This window comes from Neodiprion pinetum, chromosome 2 (genome assembly GCF_021155775.2).
Source record: "Neodiprion pinetum isolate iyNeoPine1 chromosome 2, iyNeoPine1.2, whole genome shotgun sequence".
Lineage (NCBI taxonomy): Eukaryota > Metazoa > Arthropoda > Insecta > Hymenoptera > Diprionidae > Neodiprion > Neodiprion pinetum.
In genome coordinates this window covers 39,166,098-39,188,251 of record NC_060233.1, presented here as the reverse complement: position 1 = coordinate 39,188,251, position 22,154 = coordinate 39,166,098, and the positions used below count along the sequence as shown (strand labels likewise).

General features: G+C 38.6%; 2 protein-coding genes across 9 annotated transcripts in view; one reads left to right on the top strand and one right to left on the bottom strand.

Moving 5' to 3' along the window:
* The window catches only part of Dh31-R (Diuretic hormone 31 Receptor), a 159,071-nt gene extending 145,284 nt beyond the window's left edge, over positions 1–13,787 (bottom strand). For 2 of the 8 annotated variants that reach the window (XM_046611871.2, XM_046611868.2), the window contains exons 1-3: positions 13,132–13,787; positions 9,781–9,921; positions 2,038–2,095 (exon numbers count right to left, since the gene is read on the bottom strand). Coding sequence is in view for 6 of the 8 variants with exons in the window: in XM_046611868.2 (XP_046467824.1) it covers positions 2,038–2,055 (18 nt within the window). In the remaining 2 variants the exon portion in view is untranslated. Of the gene's footprint in view, positions 1–2,037; positions 2,096–9,780; positions 9,922–10,120; positions 10,536–12,845; positions 13,011–13,131 lie in introns of those variants that run through there. The other 6 variants (XM_046611869.2, XM_046611867.2, XM_046611870.2 and 3 more) reach the window with 6 other exon arrangements.
* Positions 1–22,154, top strand: part of LOC124212112 (LIM/homeobox protein Awh) — a 67,411-nt gene that overhangs the window by 1,595 nt on the left and 43,662 nt on the right. The window lies entirely within an intron of this gene.

The following is a 22,154-nucleotide window of genomic DNA, read 5'->3' as shown; positions in this document are numbered from 1 at the left end:
CACGTATATAATATAGGTGTACTTGTATGGGAGAACGATGTCGAGTCTGCTCCGACAGCGTGATACATGTCGTGAAAAGCTGGAACACGCACACAGGTAGAGTGAGGCGACGTAAATTTTCAACGAGCAAAAAATACTTTTTCCTGCAAATCGTCACGTAACTTAATCGGATCGCCGCTTTTCTCATCCGGGTTACCGCTAGGACTTGGTGCTCGGAATTTAATGCGTAATAAAAAAAAAGTTTCAGTTTCTTTGACCGAATATTTATATAAAACACACATTAATTATAATTCAAGATTAATTGACGGTACAAGAAAGTAGAAGGGATAAAAAAATTGCAACGACCATAAATCACACAGTTTGAATCGCATGATGTAATAATGGTTTTCATCAAATCGATATGTAGATAACACAGCTATTATTCTCCTTTTCTCCAAACCACGTATTCATTGGTTTTTTGAAAGGCAATGAATATGTGGGTACGTTAATATTAATAAAATGGTCATATATCGTGCAGTGCCTGCATTACAAAAATCACAGGTAAACTCTTCATCGGTAACGTCATAATATTCGCAGCCCTCTTTTTAGCTTCTAAACATGCCGCCTGAGCCTTTTTCAAACTTTCCTCCGAATAGTTACGGATTCTTTTCATTGTGATTTTCGCATGGAAGCAATAATTTGAAAGCAATATTATATTCATCGATGACTTAGAGAACTTACAAATGCAGAGATATATGCTTAGAATGATGTATAATTTTATCCAACAACTGTGGAATTGCAGAAAATTTTGTAAAAAAATATTCTACCTTCATATTACTAGCAAAATCGTAAATATTCATAAAAATCGTGAGCATTTTAGTCAAGGAATCCTGTAATCGGCCACAACTTGGCAGGTCGCAGAATTTTATCCCTATTTTAATATTGACGACCAACGTTTAGAATCTACGAACAGTACCGTCCCAGGCATAAGAACGTTCATCACAATTTTGATGTTCTATAGATTTAAATGTAGAGTAAAAAGTATGTATGAAGCCATCATGAGCATAGTTCTACAGTTTTATGCTAGTATAATCGGCCAGTCAATTTCTAACGCAAAAATATGAAAAACACTCCACAAACTGCTATTTTACGCAAACTTAAGGTATTAAGGTCAATATATCACGGAATATTGTAATTTGTATTTTACTTATAACCTTCGGATCTACGACCAAACAGTTTTTTTTTTTTCTTCACCCAAACTAATTATTGCACACGGCACAACCTGTTACGTGATTGAATGTCTAATATATTAGACTGTTGTACAAAATATAAGTCACATCTGTCTTAGGAAACATTGAAGATCACGAAGGCATACAAGTTTTTTTTTTTCAATCCAGCATAGTATCTTCTTTTTCTATTTCGGACTACAGTCGTAAGTGGCCAAGCAATGGAGGTGGACGGCTTACCAGCATCTTCCATATCATTGTCACAAAATTAAGTCTCTATTCTCGATATATGTGTGTATGTAATTTTTGAACGCCTCTCTTGAACGATGCTGTGTATCTGTATTCGGATCCTAGTGCATCTTATACATATATTTGGATCAAGCTGGAGTTGCAAAAAGTTTTTAGCATAAATTTGGATGTGCAACGAGGAGACGAAAAAATGTAGAAAAAGAAAAAACATGACTTGTGAGAACACATACATATTTATAACCGTTTATACAGCCTTATGCATTCTGTATACCAAAACCACCCGCACGTATTACGTATGCAGCAGACTCGCAGTCTGTTGATTTCCTTTGAAACTCGACTACGCGAAAACTTATTTCGCGCACAATTCAACGGATTGAGAACGCTTTCTTTCTTTCGCTCACAATTCGAGGAAAAACTTTTTCAATCGGCAGAACAGTGGAACGAAAAATTGGCATAGAACCATTGAAAATTTCAATTCCTTTAATTCGTGACGATTTTCTGTTATAAAAATCGGAAACAAATATCGTGTTTCCAAGTGGAATGCCCCAAGCATCTATTTATTAAAATAAGCGTCTGCACTCACCTCGGTTTGAGCCTCCATTCCTGACGCCAGAGTTTGAGCAAAAGCAGGGTAATTAGATCTGTAATAAAAAAGAAACAACACTGTATCTTTACGTGTTCGTTCAAGAAAATATCGACGTTTAGAATAACAGCAACCGTGTGTAAACGGTGTGTATTATAACGGATTGAAATGCGGTCAGGGATTTGGTTGAGAAAACTTATTCAAATTTCATTGCATAATTCTAAGTCGTGTCGCGGCACATTACACTTATATCATACAATTTCGGCACACAATCTACGTACGTCGCTGATATACTTGTTCGGTATTATTTGCGATTCAATTTTCAAGAGGCAGCTGCTACAGCTGATGATCAGCCGAAAATTGTTCGACACTAGCAATATTATATTAATATACGAATCCGAGATAGACGAATCCACATACTGTAAACACCCAGAATTTTAGTTCTAGGAACTGTTAAGAAACTCTACACGCCGTAGATCTGTCCGCATGAAAATTGAATAGCAACCACAGTAACGAGGCGAGTAAATATTACGCTTTGACTTCAAACCGCGACATTTCTCTCGGCGTTAATAATTAACGTAATCATCATCGTCCAGATCCGTCACGTGTGATTTAGCAAATATATTACATGTACATTTAATCATTCAAATTAGTTGTACAAACATTCATATTGTATATAACACGACAGAATTTTAGATAGCTTTTTTCCAGCTGTTTCTTGTTTTCTTTTCTTTTTTCGTTTTCTTTTTTTTTTTTTGTTTTTTTTTCTCTCTTCTTCACAACTTCGTTCGAGATATTTCCAGTTCCCTTCTTTCGCAAGTTCTGCGCGACGCGTACCCAATGTGATTTTATATGTGTGACTGTCGAACGTCTGTCATCGTTTCACACGCATCTGCGGACGTTTTTAGTTGGACCATCATCACCGCGATTGAATTATTTCAGACTCGTTATCTCCAATGAATATGCACACCATGTGTATACGTGTTTACATGTTATACACCGTTTTTACACGATTATACTTGAATTATTATTTACTTTAATTTGTACGAATAAAAATGTGCATGTACTTTGTTATCTCGCGATTGTGGTTATATAAATGAATGGCTCAAGTATGATATTCCTATACGTACATGTCTTATTTGTACATGCACGTAGTTGTTGCTGGAAAATTATGATTACAACATATGGTTATATAATTTTTCAGTTGCGGGACGTTTGTTCATAATTGGCATAATCGTAGACAGTTTGAAGAGTGATCGAATTTTTTTTTTTATTTTTATTTTTTTTTAAATTCCAGCAACAATCAGAGGGAACGAGCGAGTGGCTTTTTCCTTTCATTTAATCGAGCAAGTTGATTTCATCGGTATCCTAAGTCTGTACAATTTTTCCAAAATATTCTCAAACGTGTAGCAAATCAAGAATGAAAAAAAAAAAACACTAACCAATTTAAAGATTCGAAGCAACACAAAAACCGAGACAAATTCGTCAAAATTCAGTTGAACTTGTCGAATAAAAATTTCATGCCTGCTTACTGAAACAAAATGACAATAAAGAGACAAGAACATTGGATATTTTTCGGATTTCATTCGGTTTTAGGATTCTATGATATTTTTTAGAACATCACGTGATCGAACAAACCAGACAAAAAACATTAATGAAATGGGGGTGTAAAAGTCACGAAACGAGGGAAAAATGAGAGGGAGCGAAGAAAAAAGTTGTCAAAAAATAAAATCTTGCGTTCTTCTGTACCGATTTACTCGGTACAAGTATATTGCTGTTTTAAACACGAATAAGTTGATTCAGGATATTCTTCACCATCATGAACTGTAGGATAATCAGTTTTTCGCGCCCACTGACATTGATAATAAAAATTGTAGCAAGGTCGTTGAATATTTACTAAATTTCGGCCACAAATAATTCTCCCTTTCTGTCTGCATTCATTCTTCATTTATTTCCAGTATAACATTTACACGTATTAATACAGTGATTTCCAACCTAAGTAAATATTATCATCTTCTTGTTGGACTAGAATATAAAATAAAAAACTTATAAATTAAAACTAGAATTATTAAATATAAAAATAAAATAGATTTGAACTAGTGTAACATCCATTAAAGACAGTACAATAAATTCATAAGCTACCAAAATCATATGAATTTAGTGCACGATATTTAATTCATCGCTTATCTATACGATTGTAGTTATTTATTATGTATTTAACAACATCCGTGTGTTTAATTTAGCTTTTGACATGGGTTTCATTATTAATGATTGCAAGATCATTAGGTAAACTATTGAATAAGAAAATTGCCTTAATATAACTATTTTTTCTACTCACAGTATCAAATCTTCTTGGAATCTGAATACTCTTATTCTTGGTAATATTGTATATTACATACACCGTATATATTACACTGGGCCGAAAATGGTGAAAAACGATAAAATCGTGAAACAGGGCTGATGAAATAAACTATAAAAGTTAATCTTTAACAGAAAATTGTTAAAATCCTAGCTGAAAGTGACCTTAAAAATTAATACTATCGGTCTTTCTAGCTATCTATCTATAACCTGACATCACTGCCGGACGACACATGATGTACTGCACATATATAGTATAATGACAGTTAACGAAATTAGCTTCAATTTATACACTGACCAAAGCTGACACAAATAAAATGCTACAGCTTGGATTTGTGTGTGAGCGACTTCTCCGTTCTTATGCCTATCACTACGAGTCAAGCAACGACCATGACTCGATTTTTTACCGCTTGAAAGTAAAAAAGAGGAACTTCAGGTAAAATCGAGGGATATTTACAGAGGGATTATATGTATATTCACGCACGTCACTCGCGTGCCGAGCACAATTAATTCTGCACCAAGTATAATAATGTGCATTGGCAACGGTTTGTCCCTTTACATTTGATCAGAAAATTTCCCATCATATTTCTGTATTTTATTCAAATTTCATTTGAAATATCTTGCGGTAAAATTTTACCTTCTCGCACTGGTCAGTGCCATGCGACACGTTGAATAAGCCCGGATCAATAAAGTCCGAACAAAAGTCCAGACGGATCACAATTTTCGGCCAAATATAGGGAAAAACGAAAAATTTTCCCCCCGTTTGACGTTTCGCAGTATATGGCGTAAAAAATGATTGACAATGAGTGAAAATCGAGCCCTGCGCCGCAGCCGTTCCTAGGTCAATGAATCGCGAGCTTTCGTCGGTATAATTTCGAATGCTGAGTTTTTCCGGTCATTCTAATATTGGTTTTTATTTTTCACGCCTCGGAATGAAAAATATCGAAAGGGTTCGCAAAGCGGGATAATTCATGGACTTTTTTACTCCTCCCTTTCGACTCTCGTTCTTTTCGCATACATGATACATCCATTAGGTTTTTTGTTCTATCACACCGTTTCCTTTCTCGCGCGCGCCCCGAATCCTAATATTTTGACAGGGCGGCTGTCAGAGGGAATCGGGCGATTTTCCATCCCGCGGTGGCACGAGGCCAAAGCTTTAATATGTCCCTGCATCGGAGGCATTCGACCATTCGCTAACAACACACGGAAAACCACGACGCGACCAGCCGTTGCATATTTCCGAACGAATCGTCTTCGACACTCTTTTGGCCCTGAGCCAGCGACCCGAAAACGGCGCTCGGAAACGTGGGAAAATTGAAGAAAAAATACGGAAATTTCACACGGATACAACTTGCTCGTCAATCAACCGAAACCGCGTTCGGCACTATCTCATTCCGGTTTAACCGCGGTCCAAAGTGGCTAGCCGAAATTCGCCGTATCGCGAAGAGAGAAAAGTATTTTATTTTCACCCCTGATCCACATCAAAGTCTATTATTTTTTACTTGCAGGCAAACGTGGTTTTATTCTGTGGTGAGAATCAAAAAAAAAAATTCTAAAAGTCAAATTCACCGTCGAATATAAAGATCGAACGAGTCTTGAAACGCTTTTTGTATACAATAATGATAAGAACTTTGGAGACCGAAGTTTAATACCGCTGCCGATGACTTGGTAACGCCAGAACAAGTGTTTGTGTTCATTCATCGCATGCACGCGTCGAATTTCCATGCGGGAGATAAGCTGCTCAATTTCAAACTCCAAAATACTAGCCTACAGGAGACGATGGATAGCGCGGAGAAAACTAACGACGACTTGTCATGGTAATTTCCTCGATTGTGTAACTTTATTCAAAATGGCGATGTGAACATGGCTGAATTTCGTCCACCCCTATCGCGGGTTGCAGATGCTATGATAGATCGTTTAATTCATGCGGAGCTGCCCGATTCGAACGAGTTGAAAAATCAGGGGAGGTCGAAAAATCTGCATGGCCGACGATACGTATACAGGAATATTTCGACGCCGAAGTGTTTTTTTTTTTCTCATCCACCTACGCGGTGCGGCGAAATTCAAAACTCTGCCTATGAATAAAATTATTGGGATGGTAAATAACAGCGGGGAATTGAAAATTCGGTGTCAATTTTATTGTTCAATAATAATTATTCCCCTACAGAATAAACTATTTTTTTTTATAACAATTGTTGTATAGAACAACGTTTATTATCCCAGCTGAGAATTTCTTTAACTTGAAATCCTAAGAGTGTTTGGCGTTTGCAAGGTGATTGTGATTTCATAAAGCTCGGTTGAAGTAAGCCTTGAATTTGAACAGTATCCGAAATTTGAAATTGTATTCAAGCCGGATATACCAAGGTGAATATAACTGCATCACGAACAGCTTCTGTTTGGCATTGGTTTTGATTTTCGTTCAAATTACATAACTCAACGTCTCAGCTGGCACCTTGAACCTAACCAAGCTTTGGAAATAGAGGAGAGAATTTACAGCTTAGTCAAGCCAGAAAACCAGCCTGACAGACAAGCTTCGGCTCCGGCTGTTTTGGCCGTTTGCCACGAGGAAATTACTTTTCCAGCGCTTCGCACGCACATATTCTCATCATCTTTGATGAATTTAAGATCACATCTGTTACGTTCACGTTGCGTTACGGACTCGTATATTCTTGAGTCGTCGATTATGCCTGCAGAAATTAGTCCCGGATAAAATTGGAAAATAAGTGAATAATGGCCCCAAGATATGCAGGTAAAAAATAAGTATTTACTTTGTAACGATTGAAAATACAAAGTCCCTTTAAATGCGGTTTAACACGCAAGTTTTATTGCTAAATCGTGAGAAAAAAGAAACGAGTCAACGTCCGACCTCCGAGACAGCATAAGAACGGAGGAAAATATAACATCTCCGGAAGATTTTGAAGGAAGAAACGCACTTCCGGCGATTCATTAATCTCCAAATCCCGTTCCCTTGTAACCCCGTGACAACTGTATAATAACGAGAGTCGATCTTGTTCATCGAGATGAGCGCATTAGTTGAGAAAATTCGGTGTTTACGACGTTGTAAGAAACTTTCGTCAGGAGATGAGAAAATTGTCGTGAGAAAAAAGTTTATCCCGCGACGGAAACGTATGTGGTAGATGACACGAGGTGCCTGTCCGAAGGCTGACGTGTCGTGTCCTTAATCACGCAAACGAGTTCAGTGTCGTTTATAGTAGATTGTGTGTCCAGATAGGTTGGGGCCAAGAGGAAAGACGATAGCGGGTCTTCATTGGAATGGCCTTGCACATTGTTATCCAGGCGCTTTACGATCAACGTTACGTTTCTGCACCGATCGAATCCGCGTTTATTGCCCACCTCGACACGTATATATGCACATAATCTGACATACCTAAGGCACTTACATAACGAAGAGGCACGTCGCCAAACAACGTAAAGCAATTCCGAATTTCGTACACGGTCTTGCGGTATTTTATGGAAATACCCTTAACAACACACTTTGAGCGGATCGACACTCGGCGCAATTATAATTCATTGACGACCCTCTTTCATTTACTTCATCTTAGATTAAGGATCAAGTTTAACAAGATCGGGGCGATTGACGGGAAGGAAAAAGGGTGAGCACAAATTAGCTTAAAGATAAGATAGGAAGCGACGGATTCTCCGAGGCACCCTCCGGGAACCGATCGGATGAAACCATGTGGATGGAAGAGGGGAAAGTGAAAGGAGAAAAGCCCGAGTTTTTACGAAATTCACCGTTGTTTTATTACGAATTCCGAATAGCGTTAATTATGAAAATAATGCCCGTGAATATTGCTAATTAAAACAAGTTCTTGGGAAAGTAAAAAAAATGAAAAATTGCATCTTTTGTTTGGGACACATGAAAAATTCCAGTATATTTTCTTTTATGTTTTTCTTTTTCAAGTTCCCTTCGTTCTAATCTTACCCATCAATTTAGTGCCTCGAATAAGAGAACGCGGTTTTCTTTGCGTGAGTTTCTTATTGTCCCAAGTCTACGACTCGCCATAGATCCTATCGCAATTCGAAACGGTGTAGGCGATGTATATGTACTACGTATACGTATACCTAAACGCGAAAGCTCGACTAGAATCTAAATATAGAATTAACGAAGACGTATCGGCATGCAGTAGCTATTCGATGGGTAAAAGCACACCGAGGTGTCGGCTGAGGAGAGATTGTCGAGTAAATTTTTATCACACCTACGGTATACGTGTGTACAGTACGTACACGCATGTTGCACTATACACACATGTAACGTGTTACAGGAGTTTCTTAGATCCTGCAACATCGCTGCACGTTAGCTTTGAAATTCGGTAAATTCTCATTGACTGAATTATCGCCTCAAGTTAAACAAAATTAACCATACCTTGCAAGATTATCAAAGAAAGCTGAACTTGATTAGTCTGGCTACAATCAAAGCAGGTACGATTTACAAACTGTACAGATATATTTATTAAACTGTGGATGGACAAAATAAACCAAGTCGTATCGATTAAATAATCGATGTATAAGTGACAATATGAATTTGTGTTGAATTGTTTTTTTATTTTCACAAGAAATTCCCAAGCAGTCGATATTCTAATTCCGAAAACCATAGCATTATCATGGGGAAAAAAATCATGCGTGGAAAAAGATCGAGTGATAAGAGAAAGCGTGGGCGGAGCTGAAGCGAAGAAACCTGCGGAGTATATGGGAGTCTAAAAATTCATACACTGTAACGCGAATTGCGAAAACAGAATAATATACAAAGTGCAAGAATGTTTGACTCCATGCTGTTAGAGAAATCGTTAATGTATTGCATACGTAAAATAAACCCAGGCCGGAAAAGGTTGAACAGCTCCGAGGGGTCATTCATAAATTAGACACAAGGGTTATTTTTCCCTGCCGCCTTTCCAAGTACATATAAATAATTTGAAAAGAAAATCTCACATCCGTCTCGAGCGCACTTTACGCATAATGTTTAAGTTTATCGGAGAGAAAAATTTCTAGTTGTATCTGCTAGACGTACAGTTCTTAACTATTGCGATTCTTGATCATGACTGTAAAATATAACTCTGGGTACAAAATGAAGGTGTTTTTTTTTTAACTGAAACAAGAAAATCTGGCATCTACTTTATTTTCTTTCAACTGTCGCAATAATGAGATTTTGGTGCAACAATTGACTGTTGTTGAGGCTTATCATTGAACTGAAAATCTGTAATTAACCGAACAAACAGATTTAATCTTTCAATAAAAAAAAAATATACGATTGGCAACTACAATCGAAATAAATGATTACGCGTACCATATTTAAACCGTTATTGTAACGATACTCATTTTACTTATAAAATTTTCTATTAACTATTAGGAAAGTTAAATTTTTCTCACTGTAGGCTAATTTTTTATTCATCAAGTCAGTTGACACAGCGCAGTCGCATCATTACGACTTGTAACACGGTGATCCCTTTTCAATCAAGACGATGCATCCCTTATTAAGGGGTCCTAAATAATCGAACGAGCGGCAGCGCTCTGGAAAAAAATAAAAACTCTGTTTCAATAATTCACAACCAGCAGCTAGTAGAATCAATAAGAAAGGCGTGATGTATTTATATTACACATAATATATGAACACTAAAGTAGATCAAAACAGAACTTAAAAAAAAAAAAAAAAACGTTTATTCAATTATAACGAATGCACCGTTTCGCTCGGGGCGTTTAAACAACCGACCTTTACGATATAGACAAAATTCGATGACTCCGCACGTGTACGAAGCACCATGCCTGAGTTGCACTATTTTAAGCGCTTAAGACGATTTTCACAGTGCTGGGGAATTAGGTCCGTGGATTTTAGACGGAAAGAAGGGATCGCCGTTCCAATCGGCTTGTCCGCTTCCGGATAGTCGGTTTTACAGTTTCATTATTTTCGATTTAGCCCGGAAAACAAAAAGGCCATACCAGTCGAAGCTCATTTAAACGTGGCGTTGAACAGCGCGGATGTAAACGCGGATGATCGAACGTCGCGCGTTTAACGACGTCTATTACACATTATATACGCGAGGGGCAATTATAACAGGTATCGTGATCAAACGGGAGGTGGCAGTCGGGTGGGCAGGGTGCCTGCCTTAGTGTATATTCATACCAGTCAGCTATCATAGATATACCGTATACATGCATTATATGTTACACAAATATACGCGAGTACAACACTTTTTCAAATAAGAAGTAATTAATGTTAATTAGTTCAAGTGCGCCGCTTCGTCCCTTCTTTTATTGCGTTATAATTAATACGTGTAGATAATGCTGCAGATGTATCGTCATACTGTAACTCCAAAGTAAGGTAAGGTACCTGTCACAATTGTTGTAACATTGCATAACACGTAGAAATTTTACGAAATTTATCCAACAGCTAAAGATGTTTAATACACATTTAATCGAGATTTCGCACAATCATTCCGTTTCAAATTCAATTAAAACCAATTTATACACACGGCAGATTCGATATTTTTCTGCGGATTAAAACCCATCCGAACTCAATTCGTTTCAAATGATGATTGATGCGAGAGTTTGACGCAGGCTTGTCTAATTGGTTTTCTTTTTATATTATTTTTTTCTCTCTCTCTCTCTTTCGGTAGAGCTTGAAAATTATAATCGATTCATCGGCGTCTGTCGACCTCACACCTCACGGATTTAGGATCTTTTGAATTTCTGCGACCGAAACGTGCGGCTCGGTTTTCCACTCGATACATCTGTATCGGGATCCAGAATCGTTTCCAAACGAATGGATTAGCAATTGCGCGTAAGGCTGCGTGGGCAAGCTAAATCCTATATTGTCTGAGTCAAACCAACGGCCGTTTAATTGGCGAAAGTATACTTTTATGTTCCTGAGATCACAAAATTTTTCCCGTAGAAACCGCCTTGGCAAATTTAACCGAGCGACAAATCACGGTAAAGACTCATATGTATATTAAAAACTATCCACAAAGGTAGCAGACATTTTTTTTTGATTGCAAATGGATCGTGAAATGAAAATAACAAAAATTTCAACTTAATCGTATTTGCCATATTATAATGAGGCATTTCACCCCGATTTGACCCAGGACCGATCCTCGACTTGTCCGATTCGGTCAAAGATTTTTTATCTCGTTGTTTCAATTGTACAAGGTACTTTGATTTTTTTTAGATTTTATGAATACAATTTGATTCATTTATTATTTATCAAAACGAAAACTTCGTTGTCCGGAATCCTCAATTTTGAAGGAAACCCGAGTGCCTTTTAGAGATGAAATAAGACAAAAAATCGTGGACCAAATCTGAGAGATCTAGAGTCAGATCCAGATCAAATCGGCGTAGAATGTCTCAATACTTTGTTCTTTTCTTGAGCGGTATTTTTACAAACGCGAGCTGTACGTGGCATGATTAAATATTTCGCGAACGGTCCGCAACAATGAGAAGTGAAAAAAAGAAACGCCTCATTTCATTATGTATCATATTTAAACATCGTGTCAAAGTCGTAGAAAATGCTCATATTTCGCTGATACGTGTAATTAAGCGGGAAATGTAAAAATTATTCAACAGAGTCGAAATTACACTGCAGACCTGGATATCCACGTTCGTTACGCCGAATTGGAACGACGACAGATTTTTAATTAATTTTACAAAGTGCCGTAATAAATTCGGAAATATATGTGTTTTATTGACGCGGTAGCTATAAAATGTATCCGTTTCAAGGGTGACAAATTATTTGCAAAAGCCACATGGTCGATTCCGGCTGAATAATAATTAAAATATTGGGCCGCGCATCGAACGCTCATCGTCGTGAGTGCATAAATTACGAATATATGAGCAATACTTATGCAGGTGTTTATTTTCTAATCTTCCGTCCGAAGGTTAGCCGTACGGTGGGTAATTTTTTCAGCTAATGGCTAAAGGCCCTGAAGCCCGATTTCCGGTTGGGTTTTTTGGACGTGTGAAAAAAACGATAAAAATAAGCGAGCAAAGAGGAGAGAAGAGACGAGAGGGGGAAGAAACACCACGGAGAAGCTGTCCAACGTAAACGATATACGACTTATATTTACAAGCCAAACGAGCAAACTCGGTAATAAACGAAATACGAGGATAGAAAGAGAGAGAGAGAGAGAGAGCGAGAGGAAGAGGAATAGAAAGTAAAATCGAGAATGAGAAATGTAGAGGAATGAAATCGCAGACCGAAATTCTTTTCATCTTATTTTTATCGTACAGAAATATAAAAAAATGTTAATAATCGTCCTCCAAATATGTGCCAGTATTTATTTTATACATTTCCGATCCACTCCATTGACTTTTACATCCGTCCAGCCATGAATAATTCGCTATTATTTATCATGCGGCTGAATGCGTATTATACATATAATATTAGACACACCGTGATGTAATATAAGTTAAGCGGCTGGAATATCTCCTTCCTTAATTTTAACCTGCTTATTTCCATGGTGAATTTCAACCCTCCGCCCAAAAGATCGATGAATCATCGTCGGCGCAAACTGAACCTGAAGGGGGGCGAACGATGTCGACGACACTTGTTGCGGACGAAAAGTTTCAAGGGATTATATGTAAAGAGGCGAGTGATAAGGGTCGTCACACACGCGAAGGGTGAACGGTATAATTTGTACGATAATATAAAGAGAGGAATCGCGAGTCGAGGCGTTAGCTGCGTAACGATAATTTTTAATCCGGAGGTAGAAGCGAATTAGTCAAACTTACCAGCGTCAATGGGCGCGCCAATTTATCGGGTCCAACTTTACTCTGTCTGCGTGTAAAATTCAGGCGCGATATATCCGGTTGCACACACGAGCCGAAGAAAACGAGTTAATGCGTCGAATCCGCACTCGATGCTGATTGCCGGATATTTTTTCTCAAACCTCACACCTCGATTTTCAACCACTGCAAAAAATAACCTGCATAAAAGCTTTTGCACTCGACACAATGACCAACGCAATATTATATTGTGCGGCAGAAAAGTTCGATCAGTTGCCGATCAAGAGATACCCGAACGCAAGTATCGAAGACAAAGATCAATCCTACTAACACTAACGTTTATGTCCGATTGTGAGTCCTGAAAATTTCTACACCCTTTGTGTAATCGGCGCATTATCTCCGAAGCCAGGCGAGCTTTCGAACGCTGCAGGTCGTTGTCATGCCGCGTGGATTTGGCGACACCGTTGATAGTTTCCGGGGGGGGGGGATGATTTTTTAAAAAGTGATTGAAAAAGTCACCAAAAAATCCCTCAGGTAACGGGTCCCGAAAAATTCTTCTTTTCGTTTACTTAGCTTTATTTGACTCGATCTTATTCTCTGTCATTCTATCTCTCTCTCTCTCTCTCTCTCCCTCTCTTAAGCTTTTGAACGCGCGCGATCAGACCGCGCGAACACTACTGAGCGAAATATAAACGTGACACGAGCCACGGGCCTGCGGAGGAGTTTCAGCCGGCGACGTACGGCGCAAGTCCGACCTAAGGTTGCGAAAATTGCTTTTCTCGATTGTAATGCGTTAAAAATTCGTCAAGTTGACCGCTGTAAATTACGGCACTGGTAATCGGCGACCTCCAGGAACACCGGAATGAATCGACGTTTGTTTTTTAATTTTCGCCAAAAAATCTGCACAGGTACGAACGAACATTCGGAACCTCTAGCAAAATAACTATTCAATTTGATGTTTGTTGCACGGATATGAAGAAATTTCCAAGCCATTCGTTAACGTTGATTGAAATTCTTTGTGCGAAACTCTTTACAATGGAAGCGATAGGCAAATAATTTGTTTGTGAAAGAATTTTACAATTTTGAGGTACACAATTTCGCAAATTTTGTTATCAATTTTGATCTAATCCGAGGATCTTTTATCAAAGTCGCAATTAAATTTAGATTAAGAGGCGCATAGGGTATAATTAAACACGGTATCGTATAACGAGGCGTATTATTTCACAATTTCGGATTGAAATCGGTGTTGATTTTTGTGGAAAAAAAACCGTCAGAGAATTGAACTCGTTGAAAAATGCGTAGAATCGAGGAAGTCTGATGAAACATAAAATACGTCTGATTTGCAAATAACCTTATCAAATTAGCAAAGGCGTTATCAAAGGAAAGCTACTTATACTCCGCCATCTCGAGGGAGAAGCCGCCCCTTTAATCAACGCTTTTTTATTCCGGCTAATTACGCCTCGTGCCAAAGTCAGGCTAGGATTTAAAGAAGACGATTCGCTGCCTCCTCATCTCCTCCCGCGTCTGCAGTCGGACCGTGAAAGCATTTTCGTAATTCGGAGAAGGTAAAGAGTAAAAACTATGGATATAACGTTACGGGTAAAAATAATTCTCGTTGCCTTATTTACTGTGTTAATTATGATTGCATAACGCTTTTCCACGCATCGAAGAATGCACGCACAAAATGCGGCTCACTTTTTCAGAATCCGGGGAAACATACCGCCGAACGGTGAATCGATCGCCACAGCCATTGCATGTTTCGTCCATCGATCGAGCTTCGATTTAGCTAAAAGACTTTTCTATACGCGTATAACTTGTGGGAAAGAAAAAGCTCTCCTCTCATATATACGCTCGTACACCCGGCACATGCCCATCGAAACCAATTCCACTTTGGCCAGAGTATCTGCTTTCCACCATTGCGAATTGACGCAGTGTAACGAAGACGAGGACAGAAGCAAAGATATAGAGAGAGAGATAGAGAGGAAGGAATAAAATTTTATCCAGAAATACGCAATACCGAACATTGAGTAAGAAATTATCTGTGGTAATAATTAGGTTAATTTCAAACACGGTTGCCGGTTTTCGTTATAATCTCTTGATTACTATTATTCGCTCGAGGAATTTTCGCGCCGACGATAAGGGAAATAAAAAAAAAAAAAAAGGATATAAGTAAAAAATAATAAGGATATAACGGCAATAAGAATTTAATGAATTGAATAGGGGTGAAAAAGCGTGCCTTGGGACTTTCCTGCTTTTATGCAAGGTAAGCACGTCGGTTCCATATCGCGTTATATGTATATATACGTACGTGTGTAAATCGTTTTAACGAGAATTCATGGTCGAGGCTGGTTGTTATACCATCTTGAGCGTTACACAGAACGTACGTGTGGGTCTCGTGAATATGCATAAAAATTTTGGACAACCACACGGAGGCGGCAAAGAGGATATTAGGCTTCGCACCCCGGCAAGTAAAACCTCGATAATCCTGTTAACGCTCAAGCTGAATTACGCGATATCTTTATGCCTTCGTACAGACGCCCAACCTCGCCGAATGCGAAGCTCAAGGTTCGCTCTGGGAGAATACGAATACAGGTATATCAGCTGTACAAGTCACTTGTTGGAGTGGAGTCGAGTGGACTGGATGAATTCCTCGCAATTCTTAGAGAAGTAATAAATGTTTTGAGTGGTTTATATCTCCTCTCATGCTTTCGCGCTGCTCAACATCATCCTGGAGATGTACACGTCTGTTTTAAGACATTTATACACAGTTAGCGAATCGTGAGTCGATCGGCAGGGCCTGCAAATTCAACTTACTGCGGAAGTTTAGCGTGAGAAGTTTTGACGTAGGGTATAACGTACGACGTAATCGAAACTGACCTTTCGTTTGCATCTGAGGGTTCAAAAAAAAATTGTTCTTCGAAATTCGCAGACACACCTAGGGCCTTATAAACGTTTTTCCAAAGCTCCAACAGCTGCCAGTTTTCAATCCACAATCGTGAGGGTTCGAAAATTTTCCAAGAAGGATATTTCAGTGGCAGTTGGTAACTTTTCCGACATTTGGGCGGGCGAATTTATTGTTTCGGTATTCGGATACATTCGTAGGTACGCGTCGCAAGAAATGATTATAAAATACCGAATACATACCTGAAAGCGGAAAATCATGCGTCCAAGTTGAATATCAGTTTAACGACTGACGCTAAAAATATACCGCTGAATTCCTGAAGCGTCTAATCCTCCCTTTCAGTACGCTCTGAGCGTTTACTGAACCTAACATTCTACCAGGATGAATAACACTTCGTCCGAGATTACGATAACCATAATCGGTGCCGATATGACTTTTTTGCCACTGTTGCGGGTCACCGATGGTCAAATTCCATTCAAAGCTACCCATGTATTTAAGTGGAATCCATATCTATTCACATTGACGTCAGTATTTTCAGCGAAGCCACTGTGCGTGATTCGACTGAAATATATTTACCAGATTCGTAGAATAATTTTTTCGTTCGTATAATCATACAGGAATATTTTCAGTAAGGAAAAAAAGGTTTTTTTTCTACCACGGATCCGCCGAAAGACCTTCCCGTGTATCTTCGTGGCACAAACGCGCGAAGGAATAAGGAGTTATTGGAGTTGTTTGTTTTTTACCACCTTTGAATAATTCCATTGAAGAAGAATCGAGACATGACGCGAAATGTGATCGGTAGGCGTACATATCTCGGTTGACTTCGTTCATGGATGATACACGGTTTTACGGGCAACGGGTGAATTGAGACATTCATCGTATTTTCAAGTGGGTGAGGATATTACAAGCCGAGCATTGATCGTGACCCGGAATCAAGAGGCGACTTTGAAGAGCCGCTTCAAGTGTTCCGTAATTTATTACATTTATGACAACATACGTGACGTCATACACTCAGGCAGAGGTTGAATCAAGATCTGGATGATTCCTAGCCCCGAATATCAGCCGCGAAATGATTTCGTACCATCTTTTTACATATTATACTCTTAGTATCACCACGGGAAACATAAAGATCCCGCAATCAGTTATCGTTGCATATTATGTAACGAAAATTTGTGGCGGAAGCAGGTACTCGAGGAGGGCGCGGATCACGGGGTTGGAATCATTGACCAAAATCGATAAATTCGGAACTATTCGAGTCCTGTGAACAATACCTACCTATCCATGTATCCCAGGAGACCGTAGACCTCGCTAAAAGCCCCAATACGATCCATTGCACAATGAGAAGGCTTACGTTAACCAATCCTACTCCTGTGCCATTACAGTAATTTGACGCTGCAGGTAGAAGGTGTGTATAAACAAGTAAGCGGCGAAAAAGCGAAGGTTGAACGTGAATCGGGAAAATCGTTATTCACTCTGTTATGTATTGATATTATTGGTCTAGCACTAATTATAATGTACAGTGGAAAATTCACCTACAAAGCGGCGCTCTAATTTCCCCGCAAAATCACGTACGTGGATGTCTATAAGAGGACACGTACTCTCCGGCTTCTATATCCTTCGTAATTGAATTTAGTCATCCGAGGGAAATTCCGAGCGCAGGTTTTAGATTACGTGCATGCCTATATACATGCAGATAGACATATGTGTATCTTTATGTATGTACCTTGGTGGTATGTGTTCGTCCACATATTCTAGACTCTGTCAATTCATTTCAACGAATCAATTCGCAACTTTGTCACGATCTATTTCAATCCCACCAAACATACATACATACATGCTCATCTCTGGAGTTATATAGAGCCATCGATAATACACCGAAACCAATTTCAATCAGGGTGCAAAGCTCCGTGATGGTTACTTTTGATTTCGAGAAGACTTATGCCACGTGTATGTGTGTGTCTTTTTTTTCTTCACACCAGTTTATTACTCCGTAAAATTGTTTTATTAGCCAGTAGTTGTTTTTCCGGTTCGCTATTTAATATGCTATAAGTCATAATGCTGTCAAGTTATAATACTTGTGTTCAACGCGATAGTGAGTAGGAATATAAAATGTGGTAATAACTGGGTATCTGCAGTGGCCGAGATATTTGAAGTTCAAAGTAAAATATATATGTTTGCGAAGCCATCTGTTTTAACGTTGTGAGAAAAATATTTGTGCGGCAAAAGCCGCGTTAGTAAAATAAATATAAATATAAAGAGAACAAGACCGAAGCTTCTTTCGAGTGATTTAAAATATGATAAACAAATTTTCATCTACACTCAAGTTTTTTTCGAGTAATCCATTATACACGCGGGGAGGAGGGAGGCTCGATTAAGAAACACACCTTTACCAATGGGTTTACAGAGCTTATGATAATAATAATGTAATTATCATGCCGAGGCTGTTACGCTCGTGTATTTATGTTATATTGTTATACTCACTTACGCGGTATAATTACACTCGATGACGGGATACGACTATCTGCATAATGTGCGTAACTACCGGCTCGGGGAATATATGCTGCCGGTTTAATTATTAATGAAAGCCTCGACATGAAGCGCATTGCGAGAGAGAGAGAGAGAGCGAGAGAGAGAAGTTCGCGTACCGTGAACCCGATAATCAAAAGACTCTTTACCGAAACACTTGTCAGAACCTCATTTCCTCGTTAAGCTTTTTAGGTAGGCAATTATTTAATACTTTAACCCACGCCAACGTCACGATTGCAATAGAACAGTAACATCGAATTTACATTTGGTGCATCGGTGCAACTTTGGTATTTTACGCATCAAAAATCGTCATACAGAGACGGATAGAACTATTTCAAAACCGTCACATTTTATTATGAAAATTGTATTTTGTCGTATTTTTCGCTCCATATATATTCAATGTATGGTAATGAGAGCCTGACAGCCTACACAAGGTTCTCCGTACCGAGATATTCGTATAATTGACCTAAAACGGTCATCTGATCACTGTCAGCAACGCCGTATCGCACAGCTGATAGACTCAAATTTGACTCAATCATGCGAGTAAATTCAAATACGCGATCTTTATCGAATGCTAGTTTTTAGTTTCGACCCTAGAACGCATGTACGGGGTAGTTAACTACCACAGTCGTCTTTCAAACTGCGCTTTCAAGCTAAAAATTGACATTGTCGGCCGGGGACCGTAACCACAATTCAGTTTTACTATCTGGCTGCGACGTTAGAGTGGAGGTAGCATCGGCTCACCGCTCGTCATTGCACGAAGCAATTAAAAAGAACCGCTGGGGTAGCTAACTACCCCGCTCTGTCGCTGCCGTTGATGTTTTGTGGAAGTAATTGAATTTTACTTTTTTACTCATATCAAAATATTTAACTTGTTATTAGGTCATTTATGCGTCAATGGTCACATGTATTATCTAAAGCAATATACTTCGCATACCGAAGCAATTTCCTCTGTAGACTCGGACGCTTTGTATAAAACGTGCGCTATTTTTTACCCGGAAATGGCTCAAAGATACAACTTAACCGTCCGCGAGGCACACCGAACGGTGCCTTTGCGGTATCGCAGTTGAACGGGTTATGCGATTCCTTCTTCAATTTATTATTGCTATTCACATACTATTTAAAAAAAAAAATAAAATAACTTTAAAATATACAAAAACTCCTTATACATAATTTTTTTGTTACGTTTTTATTTACTTTGTTCGCACTTCCGTGTTCTATATTTTTCCCATTTTCATATCCTGAAGTTAATATGTTTTTTCAACAGTATATAAGGAGAGTAACTTTTTCCTGATAGTAGGTATAATGTATGCTCTTCAAAATCGCGTTAGCAATTTGAAAATCGGTTCATTACAGAAAAAAAGATATGAAATTTTTTTCGAAAAATTACGTTCTTGCCGTATTTTTGGCACTTTTTGATAGTTAATTTAATTTTTCGCTAACTAAACTTGAACAAAATTGAATTCGGCCTTCACTATTCGTTTTGTTATTGAAAAATGAAAAGATTTATGTACTCACGAGTGTCATTATTGCTTTTAAAACGATTTTACGAACGAGAAAAGCGTGTATCCGCTTACCTGTAACCGTACATGATCCGACTCACACGCTATTGATGTAGGGCGTAACGACGAATACAATAAAATATAAATACATAAAATACTATAAAGAAACTCCCCACGCTACGGATTACGCAATCCGTAGAATATTTTCGCCAGAGGCCATCCCGCAGGGTCATGACTCAAGGCAGAGGTTACATGTGTATAAATGAGAATTATAATGCGTACGTAGGCAGCAGCTGTTACACCAACGTATGCATACAAGGAGAAGTGGATAAATAAATAATAAACGTATCACTCCGGACGTCTGTCTGTTTTTCGTTCGCCTTGCATGATACGTATTACGTTATATCAAACGGTACTAAAATATTACTACAGGAAAATGGATCCAACGGCGAGTCCTGCATTTATTGGGTCAATGTCGCGTTTTATAGTTTCCTTTCCTCTCCTCTCCTTTCATCTCCTCTCATCTCCTCTGCTTCGTAGGTTCTACCGTAAAACAAGCGAATGCATCTGCCAAATGAAGTATATTGTCCAGGAAAAAAATTCCAAGAGGGCCGAGGGAAGCTATTCTCCGCTCTACTCACTGCACTCTACATGGGTCTGTACGGCCTGCACCTAGTTGACATATACATATACGCTCAGGATTTCAAACTCAATTACTTTGCAATGCGCTTTGTAAATTCTACCTTCCTTTCTGGCTGAAACCGGTGGATGCGAGGAGATAGAAGCAGCACAAGCGGTACCTTCGCACGCTCACCGTTCCTTAAGTAAAAATCTACCTACGTATACCAGCTTTACGAATGCCGTAGTCATATAACGCGTCGAGTCTGCAAACGTATCTTTTACCATTTCCCTCCGGACGTATTCTCGAGTTTTCTATTTAATTCGCACCAGTTGTATAAATGCCTGAATTTCTAACGCTTTCTTGGCTCTCTTCAGCTTTTTCAGTTTCTCTTTTTCTTCATATTCTATACCTCGTTCTATATCCAGTTTTCAGTTAAACTTGTTTATTTGTAGATAGCAGGTCGAATATCGTTTCCTGTTGTTATGGAATCCGAACGATAACTGATTATTTACGCCCATGGGCGAGGTGCCTCCATACATACGTACATGTGTGCGGTAGAAGATAAATATAAATGCAGTCTACTTAGCCACGTGAAGCTAATCGCAATAATTTGATTAAATTATAAGTAGTGCGAAAACAGATCGGCGAATGTGCGAAACGTGTATGCATGTGCCCAGGTGTAAGGTAAATTAAAATCATAGGCGTCGAAACTACTGGAAGAAAAAAAATTTATTCTCTTTTGTATTCTAGTTTTGATTATTGAAAGATGCACACTGTATGATTAATATCGTGAAAACAGCAGTCAAGGTCTAACGGTATACGAAATAAAAATCAACTGTATGATTAAGACGTCCGTTAACTCCAAAAATAAACGCCAATTCTATCCACGTTCATCTCTCAGCGGCAAAATAGACGTAGATATTTGTATACGTTTCTGTATAATATTTGTTTATGGTGTGCAACATCCCCATTACGATCTTCTCACTGATATCTGAAATTACATATCGCCTGATAGGATTTATGTAGAGATGGTCATAAAACGTAATAAGTCCACCCATAGCCGCGTAATAAATACCAGTTTTCCGGAACAGTCCATAAAACGCTGACCTCGATGATGCAGTAAGAAAAACGATCCCATTCTGTCTATATAAATACGGAATAAATGTCACGAAATCTACGATAAATTGTGCAATAAATTGCATAGCACGTTATTCATATAGCCATACAGTGTTATCAATACTTTATATCCACTTAGAAGATATAACGAGCGAGAAGATCTTGAGGCAGAAATATCTATATTTTACAATCGATCATAACAGGCTGCAATCTTATCTTGAATGATTTCCTGCAATCTTGGCTTACTAAAAAATTGAGAGATTTTAAATTATTTCAATATTCTGCGCAGCATGCCAGCTTGCTCGCAACTTGAATCGCGCACCCTGCTGCTACCTGTCGGTGAACTGTTCTAGATTCTGTT